The sequence below is a fragment of the Nesoenas mayeri genome, assembly GCF_963082525.1.
Source record: "Nesoenas mayeri genome assembly, chromosome: 19".
NCBI classification, from domain to species: Eukaryota; Metazoa; Chordata; class Aves; order Columbiformes; family Columbidae; genus Nesoenas; species Nesoenas mayeri.
In genome coordinates, this window is record NC_137568.1 from 7985316 (window position 1) to 8000073 (window position 14758).

General features: G+C 46.9%; 1 protein-coding gene across 1 annotated transcript in view; it reads left to right on the forward strand.

Moving 5' to 3' along the window:
* SHISA6 (shisa family member 6) overlaps window positions 1–14758 on the forward strand; it is a gene marked incomplete at both ends in the record, with an annotated part of 227455 nt that overhangs the window by 48665 nt on the left and 164032 nt on the right. Inside the window, one exon of the mRNA XM_080356403.1 lies at window positions 8550–8645. Within this exon, the coding sequence (XP_080212529.1) occupies window positions 8550–8645 (96 nt within the window). The remainder of the gene's footprint in view (window positions 1–8549; window positions 8646–14758) is intronic.

The window sequence follows — 14758 nt, forward strand, 5'->3', positions numbered from 1 at the left end:
TTCAGGATGATAAAACAGTCCTCGGTCTCTATTATGTTTCCCTGAGAGGGTGTTATGTGGAAAGCAACAATGTGTGAGGACTAGGGATAAGTGAACTGATTCACAAGCTGGTAAAAGCAAAAAACAAAACAAACCAACAAACAAAAGCCAACAAAACCCACCAAACAGAAAGAACCTTTTTCTCCCTTTCCCCTATTACCAGTGGGAGAAAACTGATTTTCAGTTACACTGGGCTTTTATGCATCTAAGACTGCTCTGAATGGGAGCCCCAGACCTGTTCGGTTACTCATATGTTTGGTAGTGGCTTTTTTGTATTTACTGGGCAAGGATTGTAACCGGGTGAGTTTTCTATGGAGGTATTTCTCAGTCTTTATTTGCTTGTGCATTCACTGTGTTTTACCTTTTGCTGTAGGTGGCACACAGGATGGAAAAGGGTCCTTATATCCTCAAGGGAAAAAAAATCAGAGTCCATTTTCATTCTTTTTTCCTTCCATGTGAAGGGGAATAGCTTTGGTGGAGCATCTCCCTTATGAGGAAAAGCTGAGGGAGCTGGGTCTCTTCAGCTTGGAGGAGACAGAGGGGTGACCTCATTAATGTTTACAGATATATAAAGGGTGAGTGTCAGGAGGATGGAGCCAGGTAATGGGTTCAAACTGGAACACAAGAGGTTCCACTTAAATTTGAGAAGAAATTTCTTCATGGTAAGGGTGCCAGAGCCCGGCCCAGGCTGCCCAGGGGGGTTGTGGAGTCTCCTTCTCTGCAGACATTCCAACCTGCCTGGACACCTTCCTGTGTAACCTCATCTGGGTGTTCCTGCTCCATGGGGGGATTGCACTGGATGAGCTTTCCAGGGCCCTTCAACCCGTGACATTCTGGGATTCTGTGATTCAGCACAGGAATGATGAGGGCAGAAATCTGAAAGCCTGTTTGTGTGAGCCCCTCATCCCTGATTGCATGAAGGGGAACATCCATGGGGTCTCTTTATTCTGCTGTACTGCAAAGGATAGTTCCTTCTTGGCTTTTGGGGAATGAAACATTTGCTTTTTGTGGGGCTTTAGAGGAATCTTCAAGACACACGCGTGTAACTCAGTTCAGCTATGCACTGATGAGGAGCAGATCACAGGAGCAGAGCTGTTTTCTGCACAAACCAGGTACTTAATTAGGTTTTTCTGCTAACCACCACGTGCAGCCGGAGCCTTGGAGAGGTGCTGTATTTTATTTTCCTATCAATTTAATCCTCTCGCTTTGAAAGTGTTTTTTATTTAGATGTCTCAGCAGGATATGAACTCATCACTGTATTTCTGTCATCCCCGATGCGTGTTGCCAGCGAGACCTTTTAGACCTGCAGTCCTGTATTTTACTTGCACGTAGTCATTTTTTTAAGTTAACAGAATCTAAACATGATATTTCCAGAAGTCTCTTACAGCTTGTTACAGCTTGCAGGGGGGTTGCAAAATCAAGGACAATTGTTAACGGAGTAAACAATTAACAAAAGATGTTCCCTTGGCCACTTATCAGGAAAACCGGCACAGGTTTTAGCTTCGCTTTCTACATCTTTTCCAATGCCAGAAAGATACATGAGTACGACCCGGACTCATGCAGCAAACTGCACTGGGCTTGGCTTGGTGTGCTGTGCGGTAAGTGGGCATGTTTTTGGCAGGGTTGCCAGTTTGGACTGACACAAACTCAGTGCCAGGAAACTGTTCCCCGTTCTTGCGATGTTGTGGGAAATGTTCCAGTATGCGTCATTGTCCATAAAGCCCAGTTTGGGGCCAGTAGTTTTACTTGAGCGCTCCAGTATTCAGTCAGGAATAGCAAGCTTTTGCCCCTCATGGTTGTAAAGAAGGCTGGATGATGCGCTGCAGATGCCCTCTGAACGCTCATCAGACTGAAGTCACACTAAAACAAACGAAAAGGAAAAATAAGGATCTCCCACTTTTCAAGTTGGAACGATCCTCTTGTTCTGTTTTGAACCCAAAGGCCCCCTTGGCTTGGGAGTGATCCTGGTGAGAGTTTTTACCACATTTTCTGATGCGCTGCGTGGTCAGATTGGCAAGAGCTTGCTGGGGCCCGGACCAGCTGATCAAACTGGTCCCAGTGGCACAGGCCTGCCCGGCTCTTGGTGGGTTAGACGTGTGTCACGGAGGCACCCCGAGGTTGGTTTAAGGGACAACAGGGTCCAAAACAACTTGTATTAAACCGGTGAGAAACAGGGGTTTAGCACTCCAAAAGTGACTTGAATACAGGTTCGGATATCAGTTGAGCAAAATTCTGAAGGGGCAGCAACTAATAATTCAGGAGGTCCACAGAGTGCACGCACATGGCTTCACCAAAACAATACCGGGCAGAGTCCACACTTGCCTGAACACAGTGTGGGATTATTTTAAAGAGTTGCATGTACTTGTATTGAGTATGGAAAGTGTACACTCGCAATCCTGTGAGGCTAAATTTATAATACACTCGCAGTCCTGCAAGGGTTAATACACGTGCAAGTGTGCACGGAATATTACACGTGCTTATGTGGAAGCACGGGAGGAAAATACACCCGCGATTATGCGAGGATTAATTTATACATGTGCTCATATTGAGCACGGAAAGTACGCGTGCACATGTGTACGGAAAGTATAAATACACTTGGAATTCTGCGAGGGTTAATTTTCCTCACACCCATGGCAGCAAAGCAAGCGCAGTCTCCATCCCGGGGGGGCTCTCAGCGGGAGGATCTCTCCTGTGCTCCGAGAGACCCGCCACAATGGGTCGAGAGTCCTGTTTTCTATTGGCTGATCAGATCTGACTGGGCATTCCGGAAGCTTCTCTGCACCCCACCCTGGCTGTGGGTGCCCCTGAAGCCTCCAAACATCCCCCACACTGGTCGCTGGCGCCCAGCGGCTCCCTGGTGCCTCAGCACTCCCTTCCCCTAACCCTTCTCCTAAGGGCCCTGGCCAGAGGGCTCCCGAGGCCAAACAAAAGCAGCCATCAGCCTCAAGCACCAGAGGGAGAGGGAGATGTGTCTACTTCTTCCATGATGGAGAAGGGAGGGCAGTTCATCCTGTCACAACCTGGCTCTGTCTGCTCAGGTGAGGTGTCTGTTCTCTTTATAAAATATCACAAAAAACTTGGGGACCTGGGGGGGTTCCTGCTGGGCTGTGGACACTGAGGCGGGCGAGGAGGTGGACAAGGCCACCCCTGTCATCTCCTCAGCACAGGTGGCCCCATGGGGGCTGGTTTAAGGAGGGTCTCTGCAGTCAGCAGTCTCGTGGGATGGAGAACAAGAGGGATGAAGCAGGGAAGGACGTGACAAGGGCCTGGTGTGAGGAAATGAGAGGTAAAGAGAGACAGTTATTTTGAAAGCAGGTGTAATTATGGGTAGGTTATCGCATTATTACGACAGGGCGAGTGCAACTCGCCTCTCCTTAGCCCACCACTGTGGTTTGAGCTGAGGAGAATCTGTAGGGCATAGAAAATTATTGTTCCCTGCACTGATGTGGGGGACTATGTGTCCATGTCTGTCCATGCAGTGCTGACAGCTCAGCCTGAGCACCGCTCAGCACTTCCCAGCTGCTCTTTATTTTTGTATGTACGTTTGCAGGTTCAGGATAGACAGTGATCGCAGTTCTATGGTATTAAACCAGAAAAAACACAGTCTGTGTGTGAGAGGCCCTTACTGGGCCTTCATTCTGACAAGTGCCAGCTGGCTCCGGTTTGTTTGGGGCTTTTTTAAGAAAGAAAACAGTAGTGTTTCAGTGGCATCCCTTGGGTGTCCTTTCTTATAACTGTGATCTCTGTTAATCTGCACCCTATGTTGTGGTAAAATACCCGGCCTGTGTGCAAGCGCCTCCTTCAGCGGGGTCGCTGGCAGCCATGTCTGATACCCACCAATTTCTGCAATTAGACTTTCCTCAAGTTGGGTTGGTTTGTGTGCTCGCTGGCTGCCCTGTGCCGCTCCAGCCCCAAGAATTCCTTGGTTTGGGTCTGAGTGGTGCCTGCCCTTGCAATCAGAGATGGTTGTGTTGGACTGACAGGACAGGCTGATGTAGAGCAGCTCAGCAAACACCTTACAGCCATTTTGGCAGCTCACAGTCTTTGTCTTGGTTTGCTGTTATGTGTAAAATAACTCCGAAAATAATCCCGCCAGCACAGATGAGCAGCTTCAGAGGCAGGTAGGCCATGAGGGGTTTTCTTCCCCCTAATAAGTTTGTTTGGTTTTTGGTTTTGTTTGTGTTTCCACAGAAATCTGTCTGAGCATTTTCCTGCTGAGGAGTTTGGATGTGGGGACTCCTCTAGGGTGTAGTGGTTTTTATTGTTTTTGTTGTTGTTTTCAAGGAAATTTGGGGCAAGGATGAGGTCAGAATCCCAGAGTGTATCAGGCTGTCCATGGCAGTCCCTGTCGCCCATCTCAGGATGATGTAATCCGTACTCAGTAATAACATTTCCAAGAGGTAGATAACAGCATTTTAGTTCAGCTCTAATAATTCTGTTAAATCAGAGCTGGGGTTGTAATTGCTGTTTGTGACTGAGTTTGTTCCATATGTGTGTTATGCAGGATGCCATTGTAATGAAATGTTCCCTCTTTGAGCTGTATGCCCTAAAGAATATGCCTTTATTTTGTGACAGGCATCTACTCTCTGCCTCTGCTGTGCCTTATAAGCGAAGGAGAGGGAAAAAAATAGTCATCTTTTGCATTGTTTCAATTTCTTTTGGAAATTTTAAGTTGTGTGAGTGTTAGTCTTCATTTGCTTTAGTAACACACAACCTTGCTGGAGTCCTGTTCATTTCTTTTAATGAAAAAGCCTGCGAGCCTGTGTGCGTCTGAGGGTTTATATGCATTGGACCACATGGATACGAGTAGTATGAGGAAGAGGGAAAAGTCTCTCCGAGAGAGTCAGACACGGTGCTCCGAGGCAGCATTTTAAATCTTATCCTTGCCATGAGAAACAGACCTTAGAGATACAAAATCTCCATAGAAATACTGTATTAAAAGACAGCACGTTCCGTGCCGTGAGATCAGGCAGGTGGGTAGCCGCTTTGCTTTGGAAGTAGCGCGTGTTGTCAGACCCCATCTCCATCAAATGTGGCTTCTGTGCGGCGTGCTTCATTCACAGGCACAGGATGCAGGGGAGTGCGTAGGGGACACTGGTTGTGATCTTAGCGACCAGCAAGCCCAGGAGAGAGTTAACACGTGCTAGGATACCTGGATATGGAAAACTGGCAGACGGCAGCTAATTCCACCCAAAGCGGGAGCTGCAAAAGAGGGAATGTGTGTGCTGGAAGCCTGAGGACAGGAGTGTGCTGGGCTGAGCTGCCTCGCTCGCCACGCTGATCTTGCTCTATCTGACTTCTTTTATGTCTCAGATGCTGCCTCTGGGTCCTGGGTTTCAGCTCCCTGGCGTGGAATGTCTTGTGTGTGCTCGCAGGGAATACAACACCACAAGGCAGCTTTGCTCTGATGCGATCTCCCGTGTGGGAGGAGGGAGAGCGATGTGACTAATGCCCGCAGACAGCAGGGACAAGATAGCTGTCAAACTGTCCCCACCTCATTTACACAGCAGATTTAGCTCAGAGAGACCTCCGTTTTTTGTGTGCTCGGGGTTCTGCAACAGCTCCATGTCACCACCCAGCCCCGCAGGGCAATGAACATACCGCATGGGGCTGGTGCAGCCTCCAGCACCGGCTCAGGGGAACCCCGTGGGGTTTCAGAGACCCCTTCTGTCTGGAATGGAAGTCTGAAAATCTGTCCATTTACACTTGTTTTTTAAGAAATCAGGCCATTTTTAGCTCCCCTGTTACAGAGCAAAACGCCCGGCTCCAGCCTGGGAAAAGCAAACACCTTGGGTAAGCTCCAGGGGCTCCTTCTTGCCCACAAGACAGACGTCTCTATCTACAGCCGAGCTGTGGCTGAACCCCCTTTGGTGAGGGCCGGTCCCTCTCCACCAGCTGCAGAAGGACTCCCTGCACAGCTGGAGGGAGGAAGGAGGGAAACAGCCCCCGTGGAGACTGAAACAGGGATGTTTTCGGGTCTGGTATAGCCCTGTCTGCACTCCCACTGCTCTGCGGCCTCGTCTGCTTGTGCTTGAGCTTCTTCAGCTCTGCTCTGGCTACTGGGTACATGTGTTTTGGGAAGGGAGCGTTCCCTTCCAGTGTGAAACATCTCAGTCAAGAAGTGATTTTCTATGAAAAGGTCTGTTTGGAAAACAGCACCTGAGCGTGGCCCAGCAGCAGCGCCCAAGGCTCTTCTGAAAAGTAAAAGCTGCCTTTCTATGCCACAAAGCCGAGAGAAATGATCACAAGTCATCAGGAATAAAAAAAATGTCTGTAAAACAAATGTACCATTCTGTAATGTATCTGTAAAAAGGAGAAACTCACACCACTTGAAGTCTAAAAATTCAGGTTTCTCATGGGGAAACAAAACTCCTGTTCAAATGCTAATGGGTTGTTATCACAGGAATGTTTTAATTTAACTTCTGTGTAATATATGAAGGGGCAGAGCAAGGTTCAGAGAGCAAGTGGCTGATGAATCAACTTCAATCTGCCAGTAAATGTTTGCATTTTCTTTCTTGTATATACTTCCTCTTCTTGATCTCTGTCTTAAACCCATTCTCCAAAGGGACATAGAAAAGACAGCTGATTTGAGCTAGAGGTAATAGCACATACTTGTGTGTTTCTTTTACCCTTGTTTAAAGTTTAACGGTACATTTATGGCACTGATGGAGGGTCAGTCTCTAGAGCAGCTGGCCCTGAGAGTGTAGCAATCGGCAGCATATGAGCAAATATCGGCTTACTGGAAAGAAAAAATCATAGAATCATGAAATCATTTTGGTTGGAAGAGGCCCTCAAGATCATTGAGTCCAACCATAACCTGACTCTGGCACTAACCCGTGTCGCTAAGAACCTCGTCTATGTGCCTTATGAATACCTCAGGGATGGTGACCATTAAAAATAGGTGATGGAAGGGAGTGGGATGCTCTTTCTATTAGGGAGGAATAAACATTGTTACAAGTCTCAGCATCTTCTGCCTGCCACACGTCAGCCCCCTTTGAGGATCTTCAACGTGCTCTTGTGGCGCCAAAGTCAGTTTTAGGCTCTCCCGGTGTCCTCCCTGAGCGGGCAGTGGAGTTTAGAGCCTGCTCAGACCCATCGCAGGGCAGAACAGGCGGACATTTGGGGACAATTTAGACCTCAGGGTGGCGTTTACCCTCAGTCTGCCCACCTGCAAGGTGGACTGTGACGACAGGAGTAATGGCCTGCAAAACCAGTCGCAGCTGCTGGGATACCGTGCTGAGAATGACCAGATGAAAAGAGGAAAACTTCGCAGACTGATGAGATTTCAAAGTCTCTGTTCCTATCAGTTTTCACAGCGTTGCCAGGGAGCCTGAAAGTGTGTGAGAACAAACGGCATTTGGTCTCAGTGTTTGAAAAACAGTCAAGGGCTGTAGCATCTGTCAGGGGCAATGCCAGCCAGCCAGAACGTGGCCCGGGGCTGCATTTCCACCTGCATCCCTGATGCCCATTTGGGCCTCCCCATCGCCTCCTGACTCAGCTCTGCTGCTCAGAACCATCTGCCGTGCTGGACCCCCAGCCACTGCGGCTCAAACCGCGACGCATCTGCTTGTGCAGAAAGGAACCGAGGAGCTAGAGACTTAACAGGGAGGGAGCTGCATTCCCAGCCCCTGCGGCTGCCTTCCTCCTACCCCCCCACCTCCCTTATCTTTGCCTCTTTCTAAAATAAAAGGAATAGAAAAATTAACAACATGAAAAAGGGAGGAGATGATAAAGAGTATCTGAAAAATTATCTATGTACTCATTTCAGAGCTTTGCATGGTAACAGGGAGGCAGAAGGCCTTTTTCTTTATTAATAGATTAAAATATTAAAAAGCTGGGTGTCTTCTGAACCTACTCTTTTGTCATGGTCTGATAAAGCTCCTGCAGTCTTCTGCAGGGGACTTGCACTTGAGAAACTATCCAGGAATGCTGCTTAAGGACCAGAGCAAATCAAAGTTTTCTGTCATACTGTTAATAGGGACTTGGGTCCAGCCTGGACAAGAGTGATATTTGCACCTTTGCTTTTGTGCTAAGACAAAATCTCTACCAACGGGACACAAATGCTGTCAGGGGTCTGTTTGGAATTGGGACGAATCAAAGCCACATCTCTTCTGATTTCCTTTAGCTCCTTAGTCTGGAGGGTTTGAGTGAGACCAGTTCCTGGGCCGTGCTGCTCTAGCAAACCTGAGTCTCAGAGATTGGGGTGTTTGATTTGGCATGTCAGTGGTTCCCCTCTCAGAATCTGAGCATTCCTTGGCACTTATCAAAAGATGCAATTGTTCTTCTTCATAAATCTTTGCCCATAAAGCAATGAGAGTTTGATGCTGCTATAACTGATACGTTCTGTTATACCCTCTTCTTGCCAGTGATAATGGAACCATGTGGTGTGGCCTTGGTACCCATAAATGAGGGTGAGAGCGGGGCTATATAACATATATGTGTGTTGATATATATATATGCACACAGAGAGACAGCAAATAAAGGCTTCTTTGTTTTCTTTTCCTTGGCAGGTCACTATGGAAAGGATATTTACCGAAGTGGAGGACCAGATCTCCATAATTTCATCTCCTCCGGGTTTGTCACATTAGGAAGAGGACACACGAAGGGTACAGTGGAAACAATTTTTTGCTAAATAGAAAAATTGTTTTAAATAAAAAAAAAAAGCTATAACTCAGAAGCCGGGTTCTAAGTGCTATGAGGTAACAGTATTGGACTGCAGTCAGTGGGTTTAGTCTAGCAAATATTGCTGCAGGTAAAATACTGTGCTCCTGGCAGAACCTTTTAAATCCTAGCAAGGGAGACAGAGGGAGAGCGGGGAGTCAGACAGCCGGGCTCCAGCCTCCACTCTGACTGTGCAGTTCAACAATTTATACTGCTTTTTGTTTTCCTGGGTGCATGGTTGCAAACCACCATTGTGCTGATGTACTTACAAAGGGAAAGGGAGGGAGCGCAATGCTGTCCGAGGGCAGGCAGCGAACACTGCGAGAGTGCGTTTCTGGATTTCTTTTGTTTGACTTCCGGGCTTTTTTTGGGGGGGTATTATGAATATTTTATAAAATGATTTCTTTTTAGGTCCTAAAACATATCTTTTATGTGTTCATATAATCTGTGATATAATGTACAAACGTGAAATCACAAAAATATACATATACTACTCTATGTATGTTCTGTGTATATGTACTGTATATAAAATATATGTTGAGAGACAGTTGTAGCTATATTAGATAAGTAACCGTATATCCCAGGAGTTGTGGTGACACAAAAGCTGTGAGATGTGACTCCAAGTCGCTGGTCACCAGAACCCCAGCTGAATGTTCGTTCTATGCCGTTGTTGCGTGTTTGGTGAGTTGTTATAGTGTACGGTGAGACGATGTTTGGAGCAACTTTCCGTTGACACCACCCCCTGGCAGTGGGTTGTGACATGGGGAGTGCAAAGCATGTGCCGTCCCGGTGCTCGTCTGGTTTTGTGTCCTGCTGACTTCTGAGACTGTTGTACATTTCTATAGATGCAATGTATGTGGAGATACCTATATAGACACAATGTACTGTATGTGGAGACGTGTCCATGTGCTCGCCTGGTTGAATGCACCTGTGTTGTTTCTGTGGATGACCATGACTCACGAATTATTAAAAGACCTTTCTTTATTTCGTACACTTCCTGCACTTTTTCAAATTCTCCGTTAAGTGTCATCCGAAGCAGTGTTGGTCCTGTAGAACTGTCAGAGAAGAAACAAATATATGTATATTGTCTGTGTATGTCTGTGTGTGCTTAAATAAAGTTTACTGAGACTGAGGCAGCACCCGTGGGACTTGTAATACAATATCCTGTGATTCCAGCCTGGCACTGCACCGGTGGAAGGGAAGCAGAGAAAACCACCATGAACCTTCAGGTGGGCTGGGAACCGAACTGGTCCAAAGAAGGACTCATGGATGGTGTTTCACACAAGGTCTCCCTCTCTCCTCCCCATCCAAAAGGAGTTTTACAGTCACGCCATATCCCATCGGGCCTGATCGTATCTTTAGGGTGAGGTAGCCAGAGTACCCCTGTGGAGATGTGGTCTGCAGGGTGATGTGTCCTCGTAGCCTTCAGCAAGCACATGGACAACCCTGGGCAGGGCCATAAAACCTGCCTCTTTGCCTCGGACATTTGAATTCTCTTCAAGCAGTTTTCTGTACAATATTCTTTTCCCATTTCCTTCCCAGATAAGAATAAAACCTTCTTTCCATCTTTAATTGAAGAGTCTTGGGGGCTCAGTTCTTCTGAAGACGGGGCAGTGGTTTTCACACGTTTTCCACTGGCTTTGCTGGGAGCCCTGCAGAGAATGTTTCCTGTCCCTGGGAAGGTGGGAGAACGGGCAGTGGGAGTCCAGGCTGTTCATAAACCCCCTTTTCCAGCAACCGGCGGGTAGGCTGGTGCTTTTCAGACTGAATAAAAAGGCTTTTATTGTCTGAAGAAATTATATCTGTTTGTGGACATAAAGGAATGGATTTGCCTTCGAATTTGATTTTCAGCTGCCTGTAAATTCACATTTTATTTGAACAGTACCATAATGTTAGCTTCTAACTTTTTAATGGTAAATTCACACGCCCACTCATGACTGTTGCAAGTGATTAACATCCCAACACATTCTGCAGGGAAACTGCCTTGTTTGCTTGTGCAAAAATGGAGATTTGTCTTTGTCTGCGATACGATTTGATGGCCTGTTAGTGCTGTGAAACCAGGGACTTTAGATGTCACAAATGACTTAGGGGCTCAATCATTAGGATTGTACCCTCTATAATGTGATTATTTCTGGACATATTGCACAGTATATTTCTTGCGTTCAGTTTGAAGTGGCAACCCAGCTGTACGTGTGGACAGGAGAGATGAGTGCTCCCGCAAGGGTTACAGTCCTGAGCTTTATCTGAGCAGCTTCATGCTCAGATTTTGTTCTGTTTCAGTTCCAGTGCATGTGTGAAAATCTCTGCCTCAACTACCGTTAGCCAGATAACCTCGTACTGCCTTGTTGTTATGCCACTGTGGAAGAGGGTTTTGCTTTTAGACTGAACAAAGCCAATGAAGTTTATCTCAATATTTCTTTGCACTGGGAGACGCATTTTTGGTGTTTTCTCAACTGTCTTCTGGGCTGTGGCAGAACTCCAAGTGCTGAGTAATATTTAGGAGCTAATCTATTTTGGGCAGAAGACAAAGATGCGAGACATGCTGAACTACCATGGATACCAATTCAGCATATTCACATGTCTGACATCCGCGAGCCCCGGCAAGATTGTGATTTATGATTCTTACATGACACTCCATTGGGTAATGCATCACCGCCTGGCATTTAAGTCTATAAAATCACTACGTAGTGTGTTCTTCAAACCATGGCTAAAGACTGCACTGTCAGTCTGCCATGATGATCTAGGAATGAATCCAAAGTCTTCAGGCCGTGGAAAGTCCTCATGATGAGACACACAGCAGGGCTGATCTCAATTAACACTAGATAGCTACAAATTAGATATCTTATTCTGTGGTAGTAGCCTTCAGCTTTATGTAGAGACACTTGGGAGACACAGCATGGAGCAAGCACCCATGTGGGTGTTCAGCCCCAGTGAGTGAACTAGTCTTGAAACTACTCCAGATCACGATTGTTGAATTTGCAGGGGAAAAATGTGATATTTTTTTTTTATATTAGTTTTTCATACCACCCTCAGACCTTGAGCATAGTTTCCGAATGGAATTGGGCCCTTTGCGTTTCACCTGACAGCGGTAGCAAATCTATAGAGCAGATGATAAGCTCACTTCATCATTAACAACTTATTTGTTTTCCTGGTAACTCTGAAACTTTATTATAAATAGTGACAACTTCACTGGAAAAGCATAATTTCCCGGTTGAACTGAGTGCGAGGGGTCAGGGAAATGAGTCGGAAGGAATACGGGATTTTAAGCTTCTCTACTCCAGGGTCATCTCATAGGGAAAAGCAGGACTTGCCCTAAAATCTGCTAGTTTCTTGTAAATTTGTGCCACGTCCTTGACGAGGTGCAGAGGTCGGGCTGCAGCTTGAAAAGTGTGTGTGGAAAACTTAGGACGAGTCAAGTCTCTCTAGAGCCCAGCCAAGAACACTGTCAGAAACGGAACCTCTCGCTGTTGGTTCAAGGCTGAAAATCCTTTCCATTCCTGGATTCTCTGCGAGATGTGCTCTGAGTCAGGGCATCCGCGGGAGTCTCTTTTCTTCAAGTACCGCACTAAAATTTGCACTAAGGATGTTCTCCAGCAGTGCCAATAGGCAGGAAAAAGAAAGAACCATATAAAGTGGCTGTTAAAGCCTGACGATGTTGCCGCTGGCATCTCTGGAGCTGCACCAGCATCCTGCAGTGTGGGCAATGTGAAAATGATGTTGGTGTAGAGAAGCCAGCCCAGTGACTGAGCAACAGAAGCTGCCCGTGGTCACGTTTTGTCTTGTGATATTTGGTGCAGATGTGGCAAGATTTACAGCCTGAGTGTGGGATTTGCCTGCCTGGGGCTCTGTTCTCGCTGTTGTGCAGCACAGTTGTAACTCGTGCATCCTCTGAGGGGTTCAGGGCACTCTTTTGGTGGGACAGCTGTCCAGCCTGAGCTGGTTTCAGTTGAACATGTGTCTGGTGTGTGGGAACACAGTGTATGTCTTCTAGCAGGAGCTTACACCCAACTAGACACCATATCCCCAGATACAGCCTCACCCTGTGCCATCTCCTGATAAATATCCCACTCCCTGTTACCTGAAATGATGCACAGCATCCACACACAGGCAGAAGGGAAAGTGAGAGGTCAGCTGTTGCTGACTTCTTGCTTTCATACAGTTGATAATATCTCCTACGTAGCAGCTTTTCTTTGTGCATATTCAGAGGGATCAAATTATTCTTGATGTAGTCCCACCTTAGGAAATGGTCACCTTTCTCTCCCAGGCCATGTGCATGAGCTGCTTTGAGGACAGACAGAGCATACACCCCTTGGTGCCAGAGCAGTGGACGATGTCTACAGCATGGGTTTGAGGTTGAGAAGATGCGGGGGGTTGTGAGATTGAGAGGAGACAAGGTGATGTGAGGATGGAGGGAGAGCTCCAGGGCTTGAGGGAACAGCTGCCTCCCCTAGCTCCTTCCCACTCGCTTGTCTGTCTGTGGGCTCTGACGAGCTGGGGGAGATACCTCAGCACTGACCTTCACCTCGTCAGTGATCACCTCCTGGAGATCCAGACCACTCCCAGTCCCACACTGGGCTCCCACAGTCACCCTGTGGGCCAGTACCAGGAGATGGGGAGCCTGATGTCCATACGGTCACTCAGGCTTATTGCAAGACAAGTTCCAAGAGTAAAGCAACAACTTGCTTGATCTGGCAGTTTAACATTGGTGTTTGTTGATAAGAGGACCTCCTGCAAAGGCAAACATGGAAGAGGACAAATGCAGCTCTAGATTATACTTAGCAACTGAGATCTTCCCGAGCTGCTTTGGTGTCTCAGCCAGCTGAGCTGGGCGGCAGCTCCACTTTCACATCTTTTTCTGCCCTGGGAGCTTCAAAGCTTTCCCAGCACTGTGTCTCTACTTCTCCCGCTGGAAGGTGATGCCTTCCCTCTGTATGGAGAGAGGACACACAGAGTAAATGACTCACAACTACGTCTGTGTTTGCCCAAGACAGAATTGCCAGGTTCGTGTTTGTGTGACTCTTGCTGATGATCACAGAGCTGTGGGACGTCCCGTGTCAATATGAGGATCAGGTCACTTCCTTCCTGAAATGTCTTGATCTACCCATCCGTTATGGTCCCTCATTAGCACATTCTTCCCGCCTTCATTGATTTTTCTGCAAGCTGAAGAATATCTGTGACAGGCTCTGTATTTTATAGATGGCATGTCCGTATGCAAACTAATCTTTATGCAGACACCTCAGTGGATTTATAATATTCAGCATGCTGCAAGCTCTGCGTACAGACTAAAGGTGCTACAACGTGGTAAAACAGGATCGGGTGTTCACACTGGCTGACCCCACTTTCTCTCCTGGTACGTGTTGTGTGTATTCCCCTTCTACACACATCACTGTTCCCTTTGGAGACCCTGAACTGAGCCCCTTTTACAAACATCAACTCAGGAGCCAGCAGTTTTGCTGATCCATTGGCATGTACATGTGATTCAGAGGGAGGAAAGAGATTTATTAATGTCATCATCATGAGCAGTTTGCGGATTCTGATTCCCTGGTTCCCTGCTTGTCGTGGCTGCTTCCCTGTCGCTTGGCTGGCAGCTTCATGTTCCCGTTTCTTTCCCAAAGTTCTGCTTCATACTCATGTTATTTTGGGGTCTTGGATTACCTCTGTCACAGTCAGCATCAGCCTGGCTACAAAACACGCTGTGAATCAGCTCCAAGATGGGATTTACTGCCTACCCCCGTCATTAATAATCCACGCTTGCAGTAGACTCATTAATACAGGGAAAAAGAGAAGTTTAAGGGTCATTTTGTTTCATACCTGCTTCTGTGACATGCCATGAATAGATTATGCAGAAATGGAGGGTTAGGTTGAGTCCCTTTTCTCATCAAACACTTGTTAGACATTTTGTATCAATGGAGAGATGTCAAACCACAGCCTGCTGCATCAGAATGAATCATTTTATGTTCATTCCGGATAATATCTAATGATTTTGATGGTGTCTTGCTATGTGCGTGCTAAAGATCACTTGCATTCTGATTCTAGATTAATTTCAACTGTTGCATAT